Raw genomic sequence first — 25,658 nt, 5'->3', positions numbered from 1 at the left:
AGACAACGACGTTATCATGGCAACGTATTTTGACGCAAAGCATCCTCAATTTGTTCATTCATAGATAAAAATGATACGCAAACATTTACTAAAAGTTATTCCTCGACATTATTGGTGTAGCTGCGATAAAATGCCAAAAAAGGAAATCATGATGTCTAAACGATTACGAGTCATTTTATAGAACGCGAAAGTGATACAATCTCCCTTATCGCTTCGTTTATGGTCCGTTGAATGTCTGAGCTGTTATGTTAATTTTGACGACCACAGGGCCAGTTTTTCAACCTGAATATTAACTGGGCTGGATATTGTGAATTCCGTGAAGTCCCAATTTCTCGAACCGGCCATTTTCCGAGCCCTCCGATAGGACCGATAGGTACCCGATTTCTCAAAACAATTTTCGTTTCCCTTGGAGGTTCGAGAGAATCGAGTTTACATTGTATAGCCCAATAATGTCCGACAACAAGCCCGCCGCGGATTACCAGCGAGTCTCTGCATCCGTTCAAAGAGGAGACGGAAAACAGTTGATTGAAAAAGTTACTCCGTGTCTTGGAGACGCCATCTTGGATTTGGGTTGTGGTACTGGCGAGTTGTCCGCCTATCTTGCTAGGCTTGTAGGTCAAGAGGGAAAAGTTGTGGGTGTTGATCCTGACATCGATCGAATTAAAGTGGCCCTGGAATCTCACAAGGGAGTCAAAAACCTCACGTTTGTCGAAGGAAGCGCTGCCAACTTTCCTGGAATGGGTTCGGAGACTTACGACATAGTTTTCGCAAATCACGTCCTTCACTGGATATCGGATAAAGAAAAGGCTTTCGAGAACATGTTTAACAGTCTTAAACCAAACGGGAAAATTGCTTTGCATTTTGTTGACCGCGTGCCCTCTCTGATGGACCATGCGTTTCGTGAGCTTAATCCCGAAAATTTGGAGCGTCTACTAAACATGTATCACTTCAAATCTAGAGAAGTAGTTGATGAGATGTGCATAGCGGCTGGATTTGACATTGTGGAGAGTTACTACGAGAAAATTGATCGTGAGTTCGAAAATTGTGAGAGTCTATGCTCATTACTACAGGCAACTACACATGGCGCATTTGATCCACGGCTAGCGACGGAGGAAAGACTAACACGATTTTGCAGCCAGTATGCGAGCAAAGAGGCCGCGACGTTCACAATTTGTTCCAAAGGTCACATCCGTAGCACATTGATTGCAGCTAAACCTGCCGTCTAAGCTAGCTCTATTTTGAATATCGACCGAGTGCTAAATAACTATGTTGCACAATATGAGTTTTTATTTCCACATCATTTATGCCTATTGCATAATAAGTCTGAAAAATTTTAACGACTGCATATATAACCCTTAGTTGTTAATGTATAGTGTAGCTAAAAGTTGTGAGGCATAAGTGTTATTAGTAAATAGTTACACTTACACTTCGAATCTCGGTTACTTCTCGATCACGGCTGCGCTGTTAAAGAGACGTGACTAGCTAATTTCACAATGAAGTTTACCTTTGCAGCAGGATTATCATAAATTAGAGGGAAGGTATTGTGTTATTTTAAGCTTTTAATGTCCGCTAGTTATGAATGTAATGTCGATGATTTGTTCCGGTCACTAGCTGGGTTGGCCTAAACTTAAGCACCAAAGGTTAGTATCGACGTCTGTTATGATGTTCAAAACTGTTCATAGGATGACTCCTGAGTATATCTGAGATCTAGATTTGTGTCTAAAGACGACGTTATTTCTTGTCGATTAAGGAATACTAAAAATAAATTGGCTCTTCCACAGCTCCGTACCAATTATTTAAAGAAAAGCTTATCTTATCTTGTATATATAAGTGTATGCTGAAGGATTTTTTTTACCGTGTCTAAATAAAGTTATCTATTCTATTCTATTTTATTCTATTCTATTTAACAATTAGACTACGAGACCGAGTTTTCTATGAGCAAATAGTCAACGAGGCGCAGCCGAGTTGACTATCGCTCATAGAAAACGAGGGCGAGTAGTCTAATTGTTTTAGTAGAAACTCTAAAGGATTGCAGTCCAAAACCTACAACATTGTGCACTTTGAAGACAAAAATCAAGAAAATTTACCGCTTAAAGAGCTACTCGCGCTCGCGACTGTTTTCTATCGGCGAAAAGAAAACAGTGGGAGAACCAATCAGATTCGCGGATTTCCAATAGAACACAGCTGAGTTTCTACTAATCTCTCTTCTATTCTATTCTATTCTATTCTATTCTATTCTATTCTATTCTATTTTATTCTATTCTATTTTATTCTATTCTATTCTATTTTATTATATCCTCTATTCTATTCTATTCTATTCTATTCTATTCTATTCTATTCGATTCTATTCTATTCTATTCTATTCTATTCTATTCTATTCTAGATTTGTTGGAAGGTTTCGCCCCGATCTGACTTCCTCTACATCTTGTCGAAAACTTGTTATGATTTGTTCTCACGTAATCTATCTGTCATCCTCGGAGACCCAGGGGCAGTTAGTGGGGGCGACTGGCAGCTTATCGGGACGACGGGATTTTCGGGCGAAAGTTTACAAGAGCGTAACAGCCCCTGGGCACTTTGTCTTACCGAACCAGTTCCAGAAGCGTTTGAACTCCTTCCTCCTGATTGGCCACAAAAAATATTTTTGTGGCCAATCAGCGAGGAGAACCGGCCAAGAGACTCTGATGTCTTCTTACACGAAGTAGTTTTCTCCTTCGATCGACGAAGTTGCTTGGCACTTGCAACCGAGAGATAATTCTTGTGAACCGTTTCAGAAAAAAATTCAACGAAGCGTACGAAATCGCCAACTGAAAGCCAGGCGCAAGGAAACAAATACCCATCGCCAAATTTTCACGGCAGCCTTTTTGAAGGTATGGTGAATTTTTCTAGCTAAAACACGATACACGTTGCTTGTCGAGTAAACAATGTTATATAACTTATATTTTTTTTCGATCGTTGAAAGACTTCTGAAACTTTCCATGATTTGAGAATCTTCGTTGCACGGGCCACGCAACTATGTCGATCGAACGTGGGAACGATCGGCGAGCTGCACTGCTCGCACTTTGCTTCCTTGCTTTCGCGTCGAACTGAATCACTCTCATTATCGAACGCTACCGGTTTGTAAATGGCTGAGGTGAATGGCGCTTCAAAGCGTACATTCGAACATGAGTTCCAGCAAGCCCTAAACGAAAGCTTGTCTTTGATCTCTGTGGACAAGCTTAAAGCGGAGCAAAGTTAGAAAGGGAGAATCTACTGTGCTTTATGGTACTCCAAAGAAATTTACCAAAACAATACTGTTGCTGTTGTTTGTGATGAGGTGCATACAACTGTTCATTGACAAGTAGATGGATTTGTGTACTACGAAAAGCCTGTATATTTCTATTTTCATAGTCTGTACTGAATAAGTAGTCATAGTAGATCCCCTTATTAAAAATCAATGAAGTTATGTCTAAAAGCTGACAGACACATCATAACAAAATGTTTTTCCTCTTTGTTTAGACCAAACACATGAAGCCTTGAGGCTTCTTCGTGATGAGAACTCTTTGACAAGGCTTTTGCAAATGTTTGGCTTGTTCACTATAATAAGTGCCCAATGGGTGGTAACTAAAAGAGCTGCAAACATTTTCTTTATTAAGACTTGCATATACATGTAGTACCAAAAATTAAAAGTCAGTGGAATGTATGCTGGACAGCTCTTTTAATTAACAATCGCGCTTCACGCTCGAAATTCCCTTCTCCCTCCCCCTCGAACACCGGCCATGCAGGCTACTTTTAATTTGACTAATTAAAATATGATTGACACATACAACAGGTAATTATTGCTTGTTCATGATTTTATGTTTACTTCTCATATACTGCTTGTGTAACTTAATTATTAGTATACCTACACAAAGTATACAGGAACTTTCTATCAACACTCTTCAAATAAGAGCGGTACTGCAATTCTCAAAAATCAGAAACTCCCTTCATGCAACAAGAGGAGCTAAAGGGCACTGCACAAGTCACAGATCAGGGAGAGGGCTCCTGGGTGCCCCCCCCCCCCACCTCCCCCACCCTTCACCCACGTGGGCAAGAATTTTTGAGCAAGCTATTGTGAACAATAATTTAGGTTCCCAAATGGAAGATAAAATTTGCAGGCCCCCCACATGCATATATGCCAATGTACATATTACACACAACCTGTATTTTCAAATAATTTGAAAATACAGGTTGTGTGTAATATGTACATTGGCATATATGCATGTGGGGGGCCTGCAAATTTTATCTTCCATTAGCTTAGGTAATATATATAAAGTTAAAGGGACACTACTGTCACAGGGATTTTAATGCTTTTTGGTAAAAAGAAAGTACTTAAATGGGCAAATAGGTCTTCTCGTACAAGAAATGCACCTGGTGCATCAAGATGGAGATACAAAAGTAAATTGTTGTTGAAGGAAGAAGGGACCAAGAATGTTTTTTTGTTTTTTGTTTTTTCAGTCCACAAGGACAAAACTTGAAAAAATCAGCCTACCTTTTTCAAGTTGAGATCTAAAGTATCTGATGGCATCACATTGATATCACTTGTTTATCACTTCAGTACACTTACATGGTGATTCTTAACAAAACTGGACCACTATTCGTACTGTTTCCATAGTCTTGAGTGTCTTGAGTTTTTGAAAGTTTTATGTTTCTCTGATAGTCTTATACAGGAAATTATTGATTCTTGTAAATTATATTCTGTAGAGAACATCTTAGAGACACAAACTGTATGGAATGCTGATTGTGCAATCAAGATTTTTAGTTGTCTGAAAAGAGTATTTAAAGTTCTGCAATAACTAAAATCAATGTTAAGTGTAAAATAATGTGTCTATCAGGCCCATAGGATGGCTTTCATGTTATGCCTCTTCATCCCAAGTCAAGGTGCATGAATGACATGAATGGGTCCACTTCCCCTCGCTAGAATATAATTTCATCTGTACCTTAGTGATCCACAGCTAATATGACAGCTCACTCAAAAAGAAAACTGTTACAATACACTGTTAAATTTAAAATCTAATCAGTAAGAATTAACCCAGGCAGGGCTCGAGACTAACGGTAGCCAACTAGCCAAAGGCTACTAAAATTTAGGTTTTGGCTACCAGGTTTAGCATTCCTACTAGCCACTTTGGCTAGTGAAAAACTCGGAAAAGTCAACTGTTCTTGATAGAAATCAATATACCTGACTAGTGAAAAATTACTTTTGGCTAGTAAAATCTGACATGTCACTAGCCAGTAAACCAGTGAATTAAAAAGTTACTCTCAAGCCCTGCCAGGGTTTTTTCCAACTATATTTCGTTTTCTTCGCTTGTCCATAAGAACAAACCCACACAGTCTGCAACAATCGACCTCACCCAATGATCATCATACAGCGAAAAAAAAAATCGGGACAGAAAACAGAAGCTGTATTGTAATCCATCGTCACATATTTAATTGCTGCACTGCTCGCACGTTGCTTCTTGCTTTCGCGTCGAACTGAATCACAAACCGGCCGGCCGGTTTGTGATTCAGTTCGACGCGAAAGCAAGAAGCAACGTGCGAGCAGTGCAGCTCGCCGATCGTTCCCACGTTCGATCGACATAGTTGCGTGGCCCGTGCAACGAAGATTCTCAAATCATGGAAAGTTTCAGAAGTCTTTCAACGATCGAAAAAAAATATATGTAACATTGTTTACTCGACAAGCAACGTGTATCGTGTTTTAGCTAGAAAAATTCACCATACCTTCAAAAAGGCTGCCGTGAAAATTTGGCGATGGGTATTTGTTTCCTTGCGCCTGGCTTTCAGTTGGCGATTTCGTACGCTTCGTTGAATTTTTTTCTGAAACGGTTCACAAGAATTATCTCTCGGTTGCAAGTGCCAAGCAACTTCGTCGATCGAAGGAGAAAACTACTTCGTGTAAGAAGACATCAGAGTCTCTTGGCCGGTTCTCCTCGCTGATTGGCCACAAAAATATTTTTGTGGCCAATCAGGAGGAAGGAGTTCAAACGCTTCTGGAACTGGTTCGGTAAGACAAAGTGCCCAGGGGCTGTTACGCTCTTGTAAACTTTCGCCCGAAAATCCCGTCGTCCCGATAAGCTGCCAGTCGCCCCCACTAACTGCCCCTGGGTCTCCGAGGATGTCTATCTGTGAAATCAATCCTAGATGATGCCCTTCTATTGTATCTCTACATTTAAGAGTAAAAGTTCATTATAACATAGCTAGAAGAGCAAGCCGCGCAATTAAATTCACTGTGCGTTAGCGTGCACCATTTAATAATTAGTTCAGCGAGATAAACTGAAACAAAATCTTTCGGTTCTGCATCTCCTGGCTTCTTTAATGAGCCCATACCCCTTAAAGTGTTCATTCTTTTTTTTAGCCCGACCGACCGACCCGCCATCACAAGAGACAGGGCGATGGGAAACGAAACATTTTATTGGGATGGCCTAACTTCCCGCGTGCACCATAACAAATCGATAGTGCACGCTAATGCATGAACTAATTGTTAACTGGAAGCATTTTGTGAAAATTTCAATACAATAGTAGAGCTGTTTCCCATTTTGTGCCTATGGAATTAGCATTATTTCATTATGCCATTTCTATGATGGTATTGCCTATACAGTTACTACAAACAAGTAAGTTCGTATTATTGAGATTACTGTAATGAAAAATATATGAGTAAACTTGTGCAATTAAAATCAAGGCGCACTAAAGCGCGTCATCCGGCTTCCACCCCTCTTTACACTGCAGAGAATCCGACATACCCGTACCCCTGCGTTTGCGAGGTATCTCGTCTTTTGATACCCTTCCTACTTTCAATAGCGCAACTACACGGCAAAAAGCTGCACGCCGCGAGCGTGACGAATAACGTCACCGGCTTGACATAACATTATTGACCCATTATTCCGGGGTTATTATAACACGCGAAATCCAGCGAAAAAGTTGTTTAGATGAGCATAAGAACTTGAAAAATCGGGAAGCTTGAATTTAGTGATGAACTTAGAGCTTACCTTTCGCCTTGCTACACCGAGTGACTTCGACGAAATCCTGAAATTGTCAGAAGGGATCTACGATGGACTCGATTATCTTCCATTTAGATATCATAAGTGGATGAACATGGATAATTTAGCTGTTATGCTTGCTTATTGTGGCGAGAAACTCGTGGGTTTGATTGCGTGTTCCATTGTCGATCAAGGACGAACATCTCTCCGTCGAGCAGCGCGTACTTTGGCAGAGTTTCGCCGACGAGGTGTTTATAAACAGCTATCACAGGCAATGAATGAGTACATACGAAAACAATTCCCAAGCGTATGTCGAGAACGATTCACTAGTCTGCAGAGTTTACCTTCGGAAACAAAACTTGTGCAGTTGGAGATGTTAAAATCTTACGCAAAAAAGACTTTACGCTTGCATCACTTTTCTTCAACTAATAATTCCATTCTGATTGAAGCTTGCACTAAAGAATATATATGTGATGTAATTTTCTCCAGCCCTGTGACACAGAAATTGTTTTCAGACAGTTTTATCCTTCTGGAACTATTTCCTGTCGAACCTGTTCGATCAAATATCGATTACTTGCAGCAAGAAAGCGACTTGTATTTCGCTGTCGAGAAATGTAGCGATGGTACTTTTCCTCGATCGGTCAGCTTCGGTGTATTGTCACCAAGAGGTACAGTTTGGTCTGTGACTGTTTACACCAGTGATCCATGTCTGTACGAAGCTCATCTTTTGTATCAATTCAAGCGAGCCTGTGAAGTTATCGATGACGAGTTCGTTTTCCGAGCTATTCAAGACAAAAGTTTGACAGACCACGGGAGAAGAGTGCTGCAAAAACGGCTGCCGGTGCAATTAGATGAAGAGATATCAGTGGAGGTGCACGAAAACAAGTTTCTACAGTAACGTCATCTTTTTGACGTTAAAAAAGAATTGAATTAAAAGAACAGCCGCAATTAATGATGTATGTAAATTTCTCTTCTTTTTTATCTTAGTGTTAGTTAGTGTGCTAGTTTTAAATTTATAAATGTAAAATTTTTACAAATGTAATTCTTAATTTTTAGTATAGTAGGTCCACATCAGCCCTTTGGCTGCCTTTTTACCCAACCTACTCATCAAATAAAGTATGTATGTATGTAAACAGCGTCAAACATGCGGAAAAAAATACAGACAAATGTATGGAGAAATAAAAAACGTAACTGAACGCTTTCTAGCCCAGCTCTCGGCATCCTTCAAACTCGGCAAATAAAACTAGTATCTTAACTTAGCAATTCATGAGTTGTCCAGAATTCACTTTTTGAACACTGAGGATATTTGCCATCGGATTCATACCCCGGGTCCCATACAAACACTGTAATTTCTACCCGCTTTGCTTACTCGTCAAGATGGCGTCGAAAACCGTGAGAAGGCCTATTACAGTTTGGAATAGAAGAATACAGTAAAGATGATAGCGTACAGTTTATAGTTATCTAAATTGAAAAGGTACAGAAACAACCCCTACCCCTATGGATGTAGTGGAGTTATGGGACTCATAAACATTGTCACGTGACAGAGAACATGGGCTCAGTCGAGCGAGTGAGCCGAGGTCTTCTTCAAGCCGCTATCAAGCCTTGTCAGCATTTTCTCGTTTACTGTTTGAGTTATAAAGTCGTAGTACTTCATTCTCGTGTTTGTCACTCTTATTTTCTCGCAAATACGTCTACATAGAGAACGGATCTTTAGAGTGAACTAATCGATGAACTAAGGGCATAGCCGAAAACGATAACCTTTTAGGCGAGACATAGAATAAAGTACAACTAAACCTTTAATCGACGTGTTTCCTTAAACTCCAAAGTGTGGATCAGTCGAATGATATCCCAGGATTGTCGCGTAAGAGCAGCGTTTGCGAGCTATCTCGTCTTTTTATTCTTTTACTGCACAAAAAGCTAGACACGAGCGTGACGAATGACGTAACTCTGGACAATATCTTGTCAAACCAGTACACACGAAATCCATATTTTATTTTATTTTATTTTAACTTTAAATTATTAATTGTAATAGTTGTATAATGATAGGTTTTTCTTAGTCAGGTGTCCACAATTAGTAGAGGGGACTTTTCCCCTCAGCTAAACATTTTAGACACGGTAATAAAGTTATTCATTCATTCATTCATTCATTCATTCATCCAAGCCGTCACCCGTTTCGTGATGCGCCCAAAGAACGTCAGCGTGGGAGGCTAATCCAAGCAAGGATTGTTTTGATGAGAAAGAAAAATCGAACAGTCGAGACGAGAAAATTATACGATGAACCTGGAGCTTACAATTCGCCTCGCTAGACCGAATGACTTCGACGAGATCCTGAAATTGTCAGAAGGAATCTACGAAGGACACGACTACCTTCCATTTAGATACCATGCGTGGATGAAGATGGACAAGATGGATGTCATTCTTGCTTATTTTGGCGAGAAACTCGTGGGATTGGCTGCATGTTCCATTGTCGACGACGGAAGAACAGTAATCCGTCGAGCAGGGCGTATTTTACCGGAGTTTCGCGGTCGAGGTGTTTCTAAGAGCCTACTGCAAGCCATGTATGAGATGATACGTAGACGCTACCCGAACGCAAGTCGAGAGCGATTCACAACACGACCAGGGAATTATCCGTCCGCGGCGAAACTTGTGCAGTTGGATCTTCTACGATGTTATGTTGAAAAGAAGACTTTTAACTCGCATCGGTTTTCTGCAATTAACAATTCCATTCAGATTGAAGCTTGCACTAAAGAATACCTATGCGATGTGATCTTTTCTCGGCCTGTGGCGCAGAAACTGTTCCCAGACAATGTCATTATGCTGGAATTTGTCCCAATCGAGCCTCTAGGATCAAATATCGATTACTTGCAGCAAGAACACGATTTGTACTTCTCTGTCGAGAAATGTAGCGATGAAGATTTCCCAAGATCGCTCAGCTTCGGTGTACTGTCGCCGAGAGTTGAATATGTGCATTGGTTTGTGACTGTTTACACCAGTGATCCAGTCCTGTATGAAGCTCATCTTTTGCATCAGTTACAGCGAGCCTGTGAAGTTATCGAAGGCGATTTTATTTTCGGCTCTTGTCACGACAAAAGTTTGACGAACCATGGAAGAAAAGTACTGGAGGAACAATTGCATTTAAAAATAGATGAAAATCTGTCCAAACCACCACTGAAACTTTACGAAACTAAAACGTTTCTTCGGCAAAGTCATCTTTGAATGGAAACAGAAACCGATGAGGGGTCAAAAGTGCAATGCGCGTTTACAGCTTTTGAATAATTATTCAGTTTTGATAAGTATCGTGCATATTTGAACACACGAAGAGTTTGTACGCGAAATGCTTTCATATGGCGCAAGTTCCGCACAACAACACTTTTCGCTTTTGCGGTGAGTTACTTGAATTCCGACCTTAACACTACAAAAAAAAATTAAAAACTGTAAAGCGTATCGAAGTAAAATTCTCCGATGTATTGAACAACGATGAAACAGAATAATTTAACTAAAACTGACTGCTTTAATGCAGGCCTGTAGGCAAGGGAGGGGGGGAGGGGGTAGGGGGTTCAACCCGGTCATTTTCATTGACATCTTTACTCCTTTGGCTCAAAATTCTCTTCAATCGAAGGTCCGCCATATGTAGATTTTTTACCTGATACAGTTTGGACTTTTGTAACTTGGATTCTAGTGACGTAATATGAAGACTTTTTTGTGTCTGCCTTTCTTTTATATGCTGTATATTAAAGTTTTTAGTGACAGTATATGGTTTTCTCATTGATACAATTAAAAAATTACAATAAAATAATAAATTACTTGTTACTTAAAGTTTCTTTTTTAAAAACCCGATTTCAAATTCAAAAAGGTTGCAGAAATACCCATGTTTATATATTTGGTTTTCGCTGGCTGTTTACCTATCGAACTGTCTTCAAAGTGCACGAAATGCTGTCTCAGGAAACCTTAGTTGTCAAAATTTTCCGTGGAAGGATATCCCGAAAACCCCTGCAAGCTAAATAAGGGCCAGTTTATTTACTATATTCGATGGTAATACTTTCGGGACGATTTCAAAGTAACTTTTAAACCTATAAAAAAATACGTTCAAGTTGTAGTATTTGAAAATATTAGCTTACAATCGTAGAGCATATTCATTGAAGAACACAGTGCTTTTCATAAAAAATATTCCAAATGACCTTGGTCACGCCATCAAAATGTTAAATTTACAAGCTTTGCATGACAAAGACAGCGAGCGTGACGAATGACGTCACCTCATATCGGGCTAACATTTATAATACATTCAGCTTATTAGCATATCACGCGAGATTTAGCCAAGCAAGGATTGTTTTGATAAGCAATCGAGAAGCGATGAGTTCAGTAAAGAACCTAGAGTTAACTTTTCGCCTCGCTACACCGGGTGACTTCGACGAGATCCTGAAATTATCAGAAGGAATCTACGATGGAGACGATTACCTCCCATTTAGATATCATAAATGGATGAAAATGGACAAGATGGATGTTATACTCGCTCATTGTGGCGAGAAACTTGTGGGTTTAATTGCGTGTTCCATTGTCGACGACGGAAGAACAGCACTCCGTCGAGCAGCACGTACTTTAGCAGAGTTTCGCGGACGAGGTGTTTATAAACAGCTATCACAGGCAATGTATGAGTTCATACGAAAGCAATACCCAAGCGTATGCCGAGAACGATTTACGAGTCTCGACAATTTTTCTTCGGCAACGACACTTATGCAGTTGGATTTGTTGTGTGCTTTTGCTACAAAGAAGTCTTTACGCTCGCATCAATTTTCTACACCTGATAATTCCACCCAGATCAAAGCTTGCACTAAAGAATACCTATGCGATGTTATTTTCTCTAGCCCTCTGGCGCAGGAATTGTTCCCAGACAAAGTCATCATCCCGGATTATATCCCTGTCGAGCCTCTACGATCAAATATCGATTACTTGCAGCAAGAAATCGAGTTGTATTTCGCTGTCGAGAAATGTAGCGACGGTGGTTTTCCAAGATCGGTCAGCGTTGGTGTATTGGTGCCGGCAGTAAAATGTATTGACTGGTATGTGACTGTTTACACCAGTGATCCAGTTCTGTATGAAGCTCATCTTTTCCATCAATTCCAGCGAGCCTGGGAAGTTATAGATAGCGGTTTTACTTTCAACTCATTTCAAGACAAACATTTGACACACCACGGAAGAAAAGTGCTGCAGGAAGGGCTAGAGCTGGAACTAGACGAAGAAATGTCCAAAAGGTCAATGAAACTGTATGAAAACAAGTTTCTACAGTAGCGTCAACTTTGAAACAGCTTTGATATATTAAAAATAAAAGACTCTTGGGACCGTAAGATAATCGAGTAAGATAACTAGCACTTCTACTAATAAATTTTAATATTTCCAGCAATGCCTTTTTTAACGTCGACAAGATTGAAAACAAAGTACTCGAAACGGCTTTGCCCATCTTTGGAGTAGCACATGGCACAATTGCAGACGATGACACTTTAGGAGATACTTTTTTTAAAGAAGGTATATATATTATAAACAGCTCCGAGGTGCCAACATTAACAAAATAACAAACAACATATAACAACTTTCACAATAAAACTAAAACAAAAAAACAAAAAAAAAGCAATGGCAATTTCGAAATGGTTTCTTTTTTACTGAAACGAAAACGAAAACCTGAAATTTACGTAAAACGCAAATTTTTGGTAGTCGCCGTGGCGGCCGTTATTTGGGAAGTCACGCCACATCCCATGAAGACTTATCACTTGGGGGGTGTTAAACAAAAATCCAGCGAAGTCGTCGACTAAGTATCAGGTTATATTACTTCAAACTTCCCGGGAAAGCTTTGAAAATAATAGACAAACTGAACAGATGTTAGGATTCGCGAGACTCGTTTAAAGAAGAAGACAAATCAATTTTTAATCGACGTTTATGCATCAGTCAACTGAAAGCCCGGCCCCCCGACCCCCGGGACTTACCGGGGAATTTAACATTTACCAAGTGTTAAAACCCCGCTTATTTCCCCGCCCTAGGGGCCTAGACGTCCGTTAAAAGCCCCGCATAGCGGGGGCATCCGAATCGACTTTCAGGATCATTCAGGAATAAAACGGACAAAAATCTTGATTTCGTTGCAGAAGTTGAAAAATCTATTTCTTTCATTTATTGTCCATATATAGTTATGAGGTCGGAAAGAAACCTGATGTAGTTTGTTTCCGCCAAAAACCTATTAAAAAATTGTTTTTCGTGGTCAGAGACACAAATTTGTCAAATTTTAAGCCCGAAATTAGCCATTATGAACACGCCTGCCGGAAGACCCATAATATCGGGGGTGTGATTGCCCTAAAGAACGTATTTCAGCTTTTGTTGACCATCTACTTCAGCCGACAGCACAGCGACAAGCTTCGTGCGACAGACTTTAATAAATTCATTGACAAAATTACACTGCCATGCCTAAACAGCCTAAAAAAGCTTTCCTTGTCTCATTTACACTGTATACGAAGCATACGAGGAATTTCATCAGGGAAACCCTTCCCGTACTTAACAGGTTTTTAAGAGAGATGCTCAGTGTGATCTTTCAAGAAAGCTCGTTCCAATTCAATGGAAAAGATAATCTTTAAGCACATCAAGCAGCCAAGGGCACGACAATCGCCGCAGTTTCTGCTGTCATCTTCACGGCCAAAAAAAAACGAAATACTCAGACAAGTACCAATAAGCCTATCCTTTGGAAACAATTTATTGACGCCGTCTTTTAAACTGATGTGGGACACAAGAAGAGACAAAATAGAAGAATTTCTGCTAAAGGTAAACAGCTTTTACCCTACGATATAATTCACGGCTGAAATCTCAGAAACAGAAACTACTTTCTTGGAGACGATAGTGTACAAAGGTGGCAGATTCCAAGTACAATGAGTCTATTTTTATCGTGCGAACACGTTAAATACAAACCCAGGCGTCGCGAAAGGCTTTATCAAAGAAGGAGCGTGGAGACTTTTTAGAACGGATTCTTCAGAACGAACATTTTGAGAAAAGCATTTAGTCCTTTATGTTAAATCCCGGCTGCCGTCCCCGCTTCAGGTGATCGCGTGCTGTTAAATCACCGCTCCACGGCCCCGGTCTACTGACATTTTGTTAAAACCATCGCCCACCGGGGCCAACGCGCCGTTAAAAGTGCGTTAAATCCCGGCTTTGGACGCGTTAAATCCCCGCTAAGTCCCGGGGGTCGGGGGGCCGGGGTTTCAATTGACTGATGCATTAACTCGACGTTAAGGAAGATTTGTATATTATTTGGATTGATGGATTATGTCTCAAGATCGCCGTGTATGAGTCGCGTCTGCCAGATATCTCGTCTTTTGTAGGAAACGCTTTGAGGAAAAATAAAAAAAATAAAATAAAACTTCTCTACGAAACATTTAAATCTGCATTATTGCTCAAATTGCATATAATACTATAAAACGTAGCCAGCGTGACAAATGACGTCACCATCGCAACAGGCTATCATCATATTAAATATTCACGTCACGCGAGATCCAGCGAAGCGAGGATTGTTTTAAAAAGGAAGAAAAAACCTAACGCTAACCGTACCCTTCAGTGATGGACCACTTCAACCTAGAGTTAGATTTTCGCCTTGCTAAACCAAGTGACTTCGAAGAGATCCTGAAACTGTCAGAAGGAATTTACCATGGACACGACTATCTTCCATTGCGATACCATGCGTGGATGAACATGGACAAGTTAGATGTTATGCTTGCCTATTTAGACGAGAAACTTGTGGGTTTGATTTCGTGTTCCATTGTCGACGAAGGAAGAACAGCAATCCTTCGAGCAGGACGTACTTTAGCAGAATTCCGCGGAAAAGGTGTTTATAAACAGTTATCACAAACGATGAATGAGTTTATACGAAGACAATATCCAAGCGTATGTCGAGAACAATTCGAAACCGACGGAACGATCACGAGTCATTCGGTAACGAAACTTACGCAGTTGGAAATTTTGAGCGCTTCTGTTAAAAGGACGTCTTTACGCTCGCATCAATTTTCTACAGCTGATAATTCCATTCAGATTGAAGCTTGCACTAAAGAATACATATGCGATGTTATTTTCTCTAGCCCCGTGTCACAGACATTGTTCCCAGACAAGGTCATCGTCCTGGATTTCACCCCTATCGAGCCTCTACGATCAAATATCGATTATTTGCAGCAGGAAATCGATTTGTATTTCGCTGTCGAGAAATGTGGCGATGGTGGTTTTCCTAGATCGGTCAGCTTCGGTGTGTTATCGCCGAGAGTTAAATGTATGCTTTGGTGTGTGACTGTTTACACAAGTGATCCAGTTCTGTACGAAGCTCATCTTTTGCATCAATTCAAGCGAGCCTGTGAAGTTATCAAGGGTGATTTTATTTTTTGCTTGTTTCAAGACGAAAGTTTGAAAAACTACGGGAGGAGAGTGCTGGAAGAATTTTTACAAGTGGAATTAGATGAAGAGTTCTCCAAAAAGTCAGTGAAAGTCTATGAAAATAATTTTCTTCAGTAACGTCCACAGGCGATGACGTTTCCCAAGGGGGGGGGGGGTATCAAATGGTCTTTGCGAGCATTTGCGAGCATGCGAGCAGAGCGTCTTTCTTTGCGAGCACAAGCATTGACAAAAGTTAGTCTTGAGAGCAACGAACACTTTTCAAAAAGCTACCTCCAAGAAAAATTCGAGCATGTGAGCAATTGTAAAAATATGCAAGCACGAGCAAACGAGCACCCACTAAAATTTTGCGAGCATTCCGAGCAGAAGCGTAATTTTGCGAGCACTGCAAACTTTTGATGGACCATTCATGACCCCTCCAAGGGGTCTAAAATAATTTTCAGAAAATTTGTCAAAAATTTACATATACCAAAAAAGGTAGCTGACAACTTCTGTGTTGAATGACTGCTCAGCAAAAAGTTGCGTTCTCTTGTAGGGTGACTTTCGATATATACGATACTTCTCGCGTGCGACATGCGAAGGTCAAGAGCTGTCACGTAATTGTTCACAGACCGACAACACAAGCCCATTGTATTAAAAAAATGTAGAGATGTGATCATCTGTCCACTGAATTCAATAGAACTCATCAAATACATAATTTGTCCCACCGACGCCTCATGACACAAGGCGATGTCATCGCCTAATAACGGGACTGTATTTGACTCTTTTGTGGAGATTTTGACGGCTTTCACGAAATCGTGTCTTTTACTTTGTTTCGTTGCTAGATGAATTATCTTAATTTCTCGAATTTTTGAGTGGGGGATGTTATGTATGGCATACCGCTGGCCATTATGTATGATTGTTCACATTAAAAACATGCGGTTTTGAGATTTAACATGGCGTTCCAGTGCCGTAGCAAGGGGAGGGGCCGGGGGGGGGGGTGCCCCCCAGTTTTTTTCCCAAAAAGTAAAAACAGACCGGTATGAAATACATGTTGAAAATAAAATTTATCTCCCAAGGGGTTTGAAACAATAACATTTGTACTTCTTTTCATTTTTTAACGTACGTAGGGTGATGCACAACAATATTAAACAGCCAAAAACTAAACTAAACAAACTAAATGAATATATGAAATTCACATATTTGTACTGCGGATATACATTTTGAACTAACTAAACTTTGCGAAGTTTTCAAAAACGACGTACTGATGAACTCTACGTTTGCCTCTAAGGCAACTCAGACAGTTTAATAACTACCAACTCACTATGATGACTCGGAAAAGTAAAACATTTGCTGCTGAGACAGTCGGTTTTCTATTTTGTAATTGACCTTGCAAGTATTATACTCTCTTCAATGTGCATTGGTTTGCTGAGATAGGAAGTAAATAATTCGCGATATGCGTAAATCACAAATAGCTCTTCGTTGGAGAATGCTGGAAATAGCATTTCCAAGCCTCTAGATTTCAAAATTTTCTGGGGGGCATGCCCCAGACCCCCCTAGCAGCTCACGCCTCCGGCGCTCGCGTGCCCCCCACTTATTTTACCCTGCTACGGCACTGCGTTCACTTTGTGCATATGTAACAATAATCTAGCACGAGGTCATTATGCTGCCCTCAGATAACATGAGTTCCATAAGAAACTCACCATCCAAGTTAGATATAATAATCTAGCACAAAGTCAATATGCTGCCCTTAGATAACATGAGTTCCATAAGGAACTCACCATCCAAGTAAGACATAATAATCTAGCACGAGGTCAATATGCTGCCTCACATAACATGAGTTCCATTAGGAACTCACCATCTTAGCAAGCCATAATAATCTAGCACGAGGTCAATATGCTGCCCTCAGATAACATGAGTTTCATAAGAAACTCACCATCCAAGTTAGATATAATAATCTAGCACGAGGTCAATATACTACCTTCAGATAACATGGGTCCCAATAGGAACTCACCATCCTGAAGTAAGACAAAAGAATCTAGCACGAGGTCAATATGCTGCCCTCAGATAACATGAGTTCCATAAGGAACTCATCATCCAAGTAAGACATATTATTATTCATTCAAAATATTTCTCTGTTTCTGATTGGCTTTCGATCCCCGGTTAATTCCAGCTAACCGGCTAGCGCCGACCAAATTTGGAAGAAATTCCAATTATTGGACGATTGACGTCATTTAATCGTCCAATATCAAAAATTAATGGATCGCAGCCTCGTTCCCAAGTATGATTAACAGATCGCAACCTCGCTCCCAAGAACCGCTGACGTCACGCGACTGAACGGCTTTGCTTCCGAGCAGGTTGAAAGCGCGAAAATGGGCACTAGATTTTAGCATTACGAAGAGGTAAAATTTTAAAGTTATTAGAAGACAAGGAAAGTCAAAACACGGAAAAAGCAACGAAGGGGAGTTGATCGATTTTGAAAGCGTATCTTCAAGAGGAAAAGATCCCTGATCCAGCCACAGCGGAGGACTTGGAGCGGTTTTACGAAAATTCTACGTCGAAGTAAGCAAGAACGATGGAAACCTGTGCTCGAAAACATCGCTTTTTGTCATCAGATTTAGCTTCAATAGACACTTCAAGCAAGTGCTAAATATCGACATTATAAAGGACAAGAAATTTAATGAAGGTAACCGAGTTTTTGAAGTTTAAATCAAATTTAAAAGCGAACGTTGTTGTGTATTTGTGTACTTTGCCTACTGTCAAAACCCTATTAAATTCATTTTGTGCATTTGGAGCTCTGGAAATATTTTGAATGAATAATAAAACAATTATTCGGCTGAGGCGGATAACACCCTCCGACATCTGCATAATTCTTCATATCATACTCAGCCTCATCCAATAATTGCTAAATAATCAACACGAGATCAAAATGCTACCCTCAGATAACATGGGTTCTATTAGGAACTCACAATCCAAGTACGACATAATAAACTAGCACGAGGTCAATATGCTGCCCTGAGATAACATGAGTTCCATAAGAAACTCACCACCCAAGTAAGACATAATAATCTAGCACGAGGTCAATATGCTGCCCGCAGATAACATGAGTTCCATAAGGAACTCATCATCCAAGTAAGACATAATAATCTAGAACGAAGTCAATATGCTGCCTTCAGATAACATCAGTTCCATAATATACTCTCCACCCAAGTAAGACATAATAATCTAGCACGAGGTCAATATGCTGCCCTCAGATAACATGAGTTACATTACGAACTCACCATCCAAGTAATACATAATAATCAACACGAGGTCAATATGCTGCCCTCAGATAACATGAGTTACATTACGAACTCACCATCCAAGAGAGACAATAATCTAGCACGAGATCAATATGCTACCCTCTGATAACATGAGTTCCATTAGGAACTCACCATGCAAGTAATCTAGCATAATAATCTAGCACGAGGTCAATGTGACACCCTCAGATAACATGAGTTCCATTAGGAACTCACCATCCAAGTAAAGCATAATAATCCAGCACGAGGTCAATTTGCTGCCCTCAGATAACATGAGTTCCATAAGGAACTCACCATCCAAGTAAGACATAATAATTGTTATGTATGGCATACAGCTGGCCATTGTGTATGATTGTTTACATTAAACCATGCGGTTTTGAGATTCAACATGGCGTTCACGTTGTGCATATGTAACATGGTGTCAATATAGTGGGATTTCGAGCGCCACCGACTAGAACAGAGCCTTACGAAATGGCAGAAGGTTACACAAACTCGTCGTTTAACTGGCCAAGAATGAACTGGGACGCTTCGCTAGTAAAGAATGGGAAAGGTTTTATGAACAATGCGAATTCACGTTCGGAGGACCGCTCAGCAAATGCACCGAAAAGGGGAAAATATGCAACCTGATGAGCTTCGTGGGCGATAAAGGCCGGGAAATCTACCTCACCTTCCAGTGGGAAACTGTGAAAGTTGGATCCGGAGAATCAGCTCAAGATGTAAGTGAAAAAGACATACTCGTAAGAGTCGTCGGAAAGTTTTAAGCTCACCTCGAAGCCAAGAAGAACCCTATTATGGCGGCAGTTAAATTTGATCGAAGACGCCGGTTGCAAGGAGAAACATTTGACTCTTTTGTCACTGATCTGAAACTGCTGGCCCGAGTCTTGGATATGACAGAAACGAATAAGTTAATTCGGAACGCCATTGCATGCAAATAACTAGACGAACGAGTACGGCAACGCTGCTTGGAGAAAAGTAAAAACCTTACCTTGGAGATGGCAATTGACATCGGTCGGATGTTCAAAGCGACCAAAGATGGAATGCAAGTGATGTCTGGCGAAGACCCGAAAGTGGAGGCCAATAAACTTGCATGGAGGGATGGCTCAACTAAGAGGTCCAAAACGCGCGGGAAACAGAAGACACCGAAAGAGAACAATGAGCAAGTTCAAAAGTGCGGTAGGTGTGGATACAATGTTCACAAGCCACAAGACAAATGTCCAGCTAAAAATGAATCATGCAAGAAGTGCAAGAAAATTGGACATTTTTCCCAAGTGTGCAGTAGCAAGACAAGAAATTACCTGTTGAATGAAATGCACTATCCAAGCGAAGATTATTCTAGTGATGAAGAAGGTCCTGACAGTGATGTGCAATTGTTACATGTAGCAAGCCTAGAGATGAATAGCATCAATAATAAACAGAGCCCCCGTGAAAATGATGAATGGTGGGAGCTGGAGAAGTAGGCAACAGTTCCCTTCACTGTCAGCTTGACATCGGTGCCTATGCGAGTGTAATTAACACAGCTCAGCTCAAGCAAGTAGCACCAGATCAAGCAAACAAAGAAGACCCTGGTGTCATACAGCCAACACCGAATCAGACCAAAAGGCTACGTCACCCTTCCCGTAAGATTCAAGAACAAGGAGTTCAATGTGGACTTCTATGTCATAGAGAGTAAACAGAAACCAATATTGTCAGACAAAGTTTGTCAAGCCCTCAACTTGGTCCATCGAGTACACAAGGTACATGTAGATCCAAAACTTAAGGAACTGCTTGACCAACATCCGGATCTTCAAAGTGCATCTGGAGCTATGCCTGGAACCTACTCTATCAAGATTGACCCCACAGCAACACCCGTAGTTTCATAGATCTTGTTCGGTCGAGATGGCGGAATATTGGCCTCGTACTTTGTTTGCGTGTTAATGGACCTCGACTTCGTTTTCGGCCATAAACACGCGAAAAAAGAACTTAACCAATATCATCTTGACCGGACATGCTTGGCCAATAATATGATCCATAATTATTGGTCATTGTTTTATGCTTCCGGCTGTTTTAATACAATTTCAACTAGAATAAACATGAGTTGCGGAAAATTATTCAGTTTTCTTGTGGAATAAGGCACGCAACTACAGAAACTGGAGTTATTCGATAAGATACTGTACAAATAACTGATATTAATTTACAGTCCTTGGTAACATCATTTTCTACAAGGCCACAATTTGGGGGAGTAAGTCGATTGAAATAATTGAGCAGAGAGAGGCTGCACTAGCGTTCTGATACAACTTCATCAGCATGCATCGACTTGATACGAAGAACGAAGATCGAGACGTAACTTTGGTGGCGGAAAATGGCAAAGAGTTCAAGGCCCACATGCATGTTCTTTCAGAAGCAAGTCCTTTCTTTGAGAATCTTTTTAACAGCAACATGAAGGAGAGTATAGAAGGAGTTGTTCGACTGGAGATGTTAACCAAGTCTCAAATGGCAGACATTTTGGAGTTCATTTACACTGGTAGCATAAAGGCTTTAACTTAAGAGAAAGCTGAAGACTTAATCGCTGTGGCAGATTATTTGTGCCTTGAAAGCTTGAAGTCTGTCGCCCAGAAATTTCTTGAGCAAAAGTTGTCCATTTCTAACTGTATTTCATATTATAACATGGCGGAAAAATACATGTGCGAAGAGCTTATCGCCAGTTGCCGGAAATTCATCAGTTTAAACTTTATAGCATTCGCGGAATCAGAGGACTTTTTAAGTTTGTCGAGCCATGAAGTTGCAAAATGGATATCTAGCGACGACATAGTCATAGACGAAGAGGAAGATGTTTTTAAAATTCTACTGAAATGGATTAATCGAGAAAAGAGCCAGCGAGGCGTCAAATTCGCCGAACTTTTTCGTCACCTTCGACTGACTTGTATGTCGCGTGACTTTTTAGTAAGTGATGTCGTGACCAACGATCTTGTCAATGAGAATGAAAACTGCCGTGACAGTGTGGCTGCTGCATTGAAGTGGGTTGATCGGGCGAGCGATTGTCATGTGCCGCGGCCACATCGGCCAAGGAAGGTTCATGAGTCATGTGTTGTTGTGGCTTGTCCAGTGCACGAACCTTTCAACTGTTTTTGTTATTTTCCTGACAGAGATGATTGGTGCTGCTTGCCTGCGATCGAGTGTCATGGAGAACCGATTAGACGTATAAGACACGCAGTTACATATCGAGGTCAGCTATTTGCCATTCTCCACGACATTTATGAATCGCAATGTTATGACCCAGACATGAATCAATGGTGTCCAGTTCCGTGGGCAAAAAGAGATCCAAACCAGGTCTTAGTTGGAAATGGACAGGGTTTTGAGGCGGTCGTGCCTGTCAACGGCGAAATGTGTTTCAAGTTATTTCCGATTTTATTACTCGAGGGTATGAAACCCCGGCCGGCAAGGTTTCTAGATACAACCTTGTTTCAAATTCAGTCTCTTCGTCCTTGGATTGGGTGAACAGACATCGTTCGTGTGTTATTGCCTTTGATACGTACATATATGCTATTGGAGGATGTACGTTGGAAGGCCTTACGTTTTCCGCAGTCCTTTCAGAAGCTGCAAGACTCGACACGGTAAAAAACAAATGGGAGAAGATTGCAGACATTCAAGAAGCGAGATCTGGCGCGTGTGGTGTAGCCGCAAACGAAAAAATTTTCATTGCTGCTGGAGTTGGTAAAGACAGAAAAGAATTGAAAACCTGTGAGATGTATAACATTATGACAGATGAATGGCAGTTTATAGCAAGTTTAACGGTTTCTCGTATCCATGGCAACATGGTATTAGTCAACAAAACACTGTACATTCTGGGTGGCTATCGGGAATGTTATTGCAATACCATTGTTGAATGCTACGACTACGAGAAGGATGAGTGGAATGAGAAGACCGTTACCCCTCTCCACCAGGGATTAATATATCACTCTTTTACTTTCAAAGCATCTTCTCTAACTATTTTCGATTTCGAGTGAGGCCCGTTATTGCAGAATAGACAGTTTATATCCCTGAGGTATAAAGTGTATACTTATACAACTCCCCCCCCTCCCCGTTTTTTTTCCCATCCGTTCATTTTTAATAATTCATCCTCAATATTTATTACCGAACTTAAATTTTTCCATCTTTATTATTTAATATATGTCTATTGCTGTATATTTATACACTCTTGACTGGCACGTGCTATCAATTCTATATATTCAGTACAAGTTTTTTTTACACTTTAGACGTCTGATTAGACGTCTAATGTCAAACCTATATAAAGTGTATATTCTCAATCTTAACCCAATATCTCCATGTCTATTCTGTATAAAGTGTATAATTATACACTTTAGACGTCTATTAGATGTCTAATGTCAAACCTGTATAAGGTGTATATTCTCAATCTTAACCCAATATCTCCAATTAAAATGCACAGAGCAAACCTTGTCGATCAATTAAAAAGCGAATAATTGTTTGGTTTGTTCGTTCTTTCCCCGAATCATCCATGTCCAATATACACGACCTGATACGAGTCGTAAAATTGTCATCAGTCGAGTGGAGTAATGCATCTCATTAAGGACACTTAGATATTATATCCATCGTATTGCCATAATGCCATTCACGAACTGGTTTGGGTTTATTTTATTGAACATTCGGAACGAAATAAATATTTGCATACGAAAGCAGGCATTTATCCGGCCACTTTCAGAAAAAAGTGGCCATGTGATTCTTACGCGCGGAAACCTCTCGCTCAGATATCGCGCATAGCAAATAATGAATTAATAAACTCTTTCTAAAACAGACACCGTAGGGATCGACTCCAACTGTCGCCTGAGCGCGATCTTCGTCTTCAGTAGGGAGTTCTATGGTTACAGTAAACTGACTGAAAAAATAACAAAAACGGGATCAACACCAGGTGTCCGTTTTATAGAGTCGATAGAGAGGTGTCAGTTGAGGATGAGTTGACTGCTTCAACTTGTCTCGCAACAAATATCGGTGTTGCAAGTTGAAAAAAATTGTTGCAAAAAGTAGAACTCGGTTCTACTTTGTGCAACACTTTGCTGCAACTTGCAACATCGAAATTTGTTGCAAGACAAGTTGAGCGCGCGATAGTAATACGGGCAACAACTCGTTCAACTTGCAATGCAACAATGTTGCAAGACAAATTGAACAAAAATGTTGCTCGTATTACCGGGCCTTTAAATAATCGATTTTGTGATGACGTGCAGAAACAACTTACTTTATTCTTACTAATTTTCGCGCGTACTTAATTTCGCGAAAATTCGAGAGACGAATTTCGCGAGTATTACTTTTCGCGATTGCAAAAAAAATTAGAGAAAAAGTGTATTAAATTTCGCGATTTTGTCAGTGTTTTATGGATCAGTCGTCAAAGACTAAGGAACCACTTGAAATACTCAAAGGTCTTGCTCAATGTAACTTCAGAAGCCTGCAAACGAAAACTTTAGTGACTGTACTAAAGAGGTTTTGAACCAATAAACAAGCTCGAAACGGTAATCAGAGGAAGGGTGCCAGTCAAAAACAAGACAGAAAGATATTTTTAAAGGTAGTGAGTTGCAGTTGTTACGGATAATTTCCCGTATTTAAGTCATTTATGTGTTAAACCGTATTTTAGCATGTTAATCATTTAAAAAACACTTAAAGAGCCAACAGCACCTAATTAGTCAAAAACACAATCTGTTGACTCTACTATTATTCATGTAATATCCGAAATTACAAAAAGGCGTGAGTTAAAATAATTGATTGTTCCTTTTTTAGTTCCGAAGTTTTGTGTTATTTAATTTTAGTAATAGCGGTTGTTTTGGTTATTACCGTAGCTAATTACTTAAGAGTTCCGCGCTTGTCGCATTTCTAAAAAGTGTTACATTTTCTCAGTATTTAATTTAGTTTTCTGATTACTTTGCTAAATGAGTCTCGTGCCGATCTCGCCTCTGCTGTTCACTTCAATAGGATTAATTAACAACCTGTTGGTCGCTGACTCATCGTGTTTTAACTGTGAATACATTTGCTGACACATCTAGTTTCTTTAATTAATGTTTGGTTTACTTAATTTACTAGAGGTGCTATCGGTCGGCAAGAAACCGCTAGTTAACACTTCCTAGCTATTCACAAGTTTTAATTTCGTTCGGTAGTTTTAATTTAGTGTAATTTTAGTTGTAACTTTCTCCGCCAAGCAACAAACACTTCTAACAATAAACTCGGAAAGTTTAGTTAGAATTTTTATTAGGTTGCGCTATTCTCAAAGGACTTTATATTACTTTTCACATCTTGGTGTTAGCGCACTTATTATACTCTGTTAACAATAGACGCTTGTACAAATCGTATATAAGCAACCGCACTTGTTATGCTTTTTTGATTACATCGTCGATTACGAAGTTAGAAGAATAAACCGCTGTTGGAACCAAGCTGAGTTGTTGCTGTTGCTGTCCGTTCAGTTCGTGGTTAGATTCCGGTACCCAAGAGTGTAACGGCTCTTCCTTGCAAAGCGAGTGCCCCATTTGAGTCTAATCTTCCCCGCAATTATCGTCACAGTTGCCTCATTATCTCAAGTTCAAGTTCGCCCGTTTCCCCATCGCACAGACAAGCAAAATCAACCGTTACACAGTTCCAAATACTTAAAATTTTTATTGTTTTGATACATAATATGGTATTAATTTTCGCGTGTTTAAAGTTCGCGCAATGTATTTTTCGCGCGTGCTAAATTTCGCGATTATTTTAAAATCGCGAAAATTAGTACTCGCGAAAATTAGTAAGAATAAGGTAAAAAAAGGTTTGCCTAACCTTTTCAAGTTGCAATCCGTTTCCATCCGAGCCATGTGCAGCCAAAGATGCTCGTTAACAGTTTCAGTGCTCTAATATAGCAATTTTTAATAGAAATGAGTTTCCTGCGACAGAAATATAAATTTTGGCTATTCAAAAATCTGGTAAAATCCGTGACATGTCACTTAACAAACAAAAATCGCTGAAGCGTTCGCTAAGA

The 25,658-nt window shown here is 40.1% G+C and overlaps 5 protein-coding genes and 1 pseudogene across 5 annotated transcripts; all 6 read left to right on the top strand.

Moving 5' to 3' along the window:
* The first annotated feature begins 382 nt into the window (after nt 1-382).
* On the top strand, nt 383-1,262 carry LOC144630171 (juvenile hormone acid O-methyltransferase-like). Its single transcript, XM_078488470.1, has one exon. The coding sequence runs from the start codon at nt 450-452 to the stop codon at nt 1,224-1,226; it is 777 nt and encodes a 258-aa protein (XP_078344596.1). The 5' UTR covers nt 383-449; the 3' UTR covers nt 1,227-1,262.
* Nucleotides 1,263-6,908: 5,646 nt separating this feature from the next.
* LOC144630661 (histidine N-acetyltransferase-like) lies at nt 6,909-7,929 on the top strand. Its single transcript, XM_078489025.1, has one exon. The coding sequence runs from the start codon at nt 6,982-6,984 to the stop codon at nt 7,885-7,887; it is 906 nt and encodes a 301-aa protein (XP_078345151.1). The 5' UTR covers nt 6,909-6,981; the 3' UTR covers nt 7,888-7,929.
* Nucleotides 7,930-9,157: 1,228 nt separating this feature from the next.
* Nucleotides 9,158-10,333, top strand: LOC144630013 (histidine N-acetyltransferase-like). Its single transcript, XM_078488290.1, has one exon. It carries the CDS (start codon nt 9,264-9,266, stop codon nt 10,203-10,205), a length of 942 nt encoding a protein of 313 aa, XP_078344416.1. The 5' UTR covers nt 9,158-9,263; the 3' UTR covers nt 10,206-10,333.
* Nucleotides 10,334-11,118: 785 nt separating this feature from the next.
* LOC144630169 (histidine N-acetyltransferase-like) lies at nt 11,119-12,279 on the top strand. Its single transcript, XM_078488468.1, has one exon. It carries the CDS (start codon nt 11,208-11,210, stop codon nt 12,273-12,275), a length of 1,068 nt encoding a protein of 355 aa, XP_078344594.1. The 5' UTR covers nt 11,119-11,207; the 3' UTR covers nt 12,276-12,279.
* Nucleotides 12,280-14,521: 2,242 nt separating this feature from the next.
* Nucleotides 14,522-15,539, top strand: LOC144630160 (histidine N-acetyltransferase-like). The gene has a single exon (XM_078488453.1). It carries the CDS (start codon nt 14,577-14,579, stop codon nt 15,513-15,515), a length of 939 nt encoding a protein of 312 aa, XP_078344579.1. The 5' UTR covers nt 14,522-14,576; the 3' UTR covers nt 15,516-15,539.
* A 5,216-nt stretch (nt 15,540-20,755) lies between these two features.
* Nucleotides 20,756-22,684, top strand: LOC144630093 (kelch-like protein 21; annotated as a pseudogene).
* Nucleotides 22,685-25,658: the final 2,974 nt, after the last annotated feature.

The sequence above is a fragment of the Oculina patagonica genome, chromosome 11, assembly GCF_052425735.1.
Source record: "Oculina patagonica isolate OP01 chromosome 11, crgOcupat, whole genome shotgun sequence".
In the NCBI taxonomy this organism is placed as follows: Eukaryota; Metazoa; Cnidaria; class Anthozoa; order Scleractinia; family Oculinidae; genus Oculina; species Oculina patagonica.
This window is presented reverse-complemented; position numbering and strand designations above follow the sequence as displayed.

Coding starts and splice junctions, on each gene's coding strand:
- LOC144630013 (XM_078488290.1), top strand. CDS start 9,264: ATGAACCTGGAGCTTACAATTCGCCTCGCTAGACCGAATGACTTCGAC.
- LOC144630171 (XM_078488470.1), top strand. CDS start 450: ATGTCCGACAACAAGCCCGCCGCGGATTACCAGCGAGTCTCTGCATCC.
- LOC144630661 (XM_078489025.1), top strand. CDS start 6,982: ATGAACTTAGAGCTTACCTTTCGCCTTGCTACACCGAGTGACTTCGAC.
- LOC144630169 (XM_078488468.1), top strand. CDS start 11,208: ATGACAAAGACAGCGAGCGTGACGAATGACGTCACCTCATATCGGGCT.
- LOC144630160 (XM_078488453.1), top strand. CDS start 14,577: ATGGACCACTTCAACCTAGAGTTAGATTTTCGCCTTGCTAAACCAAGT.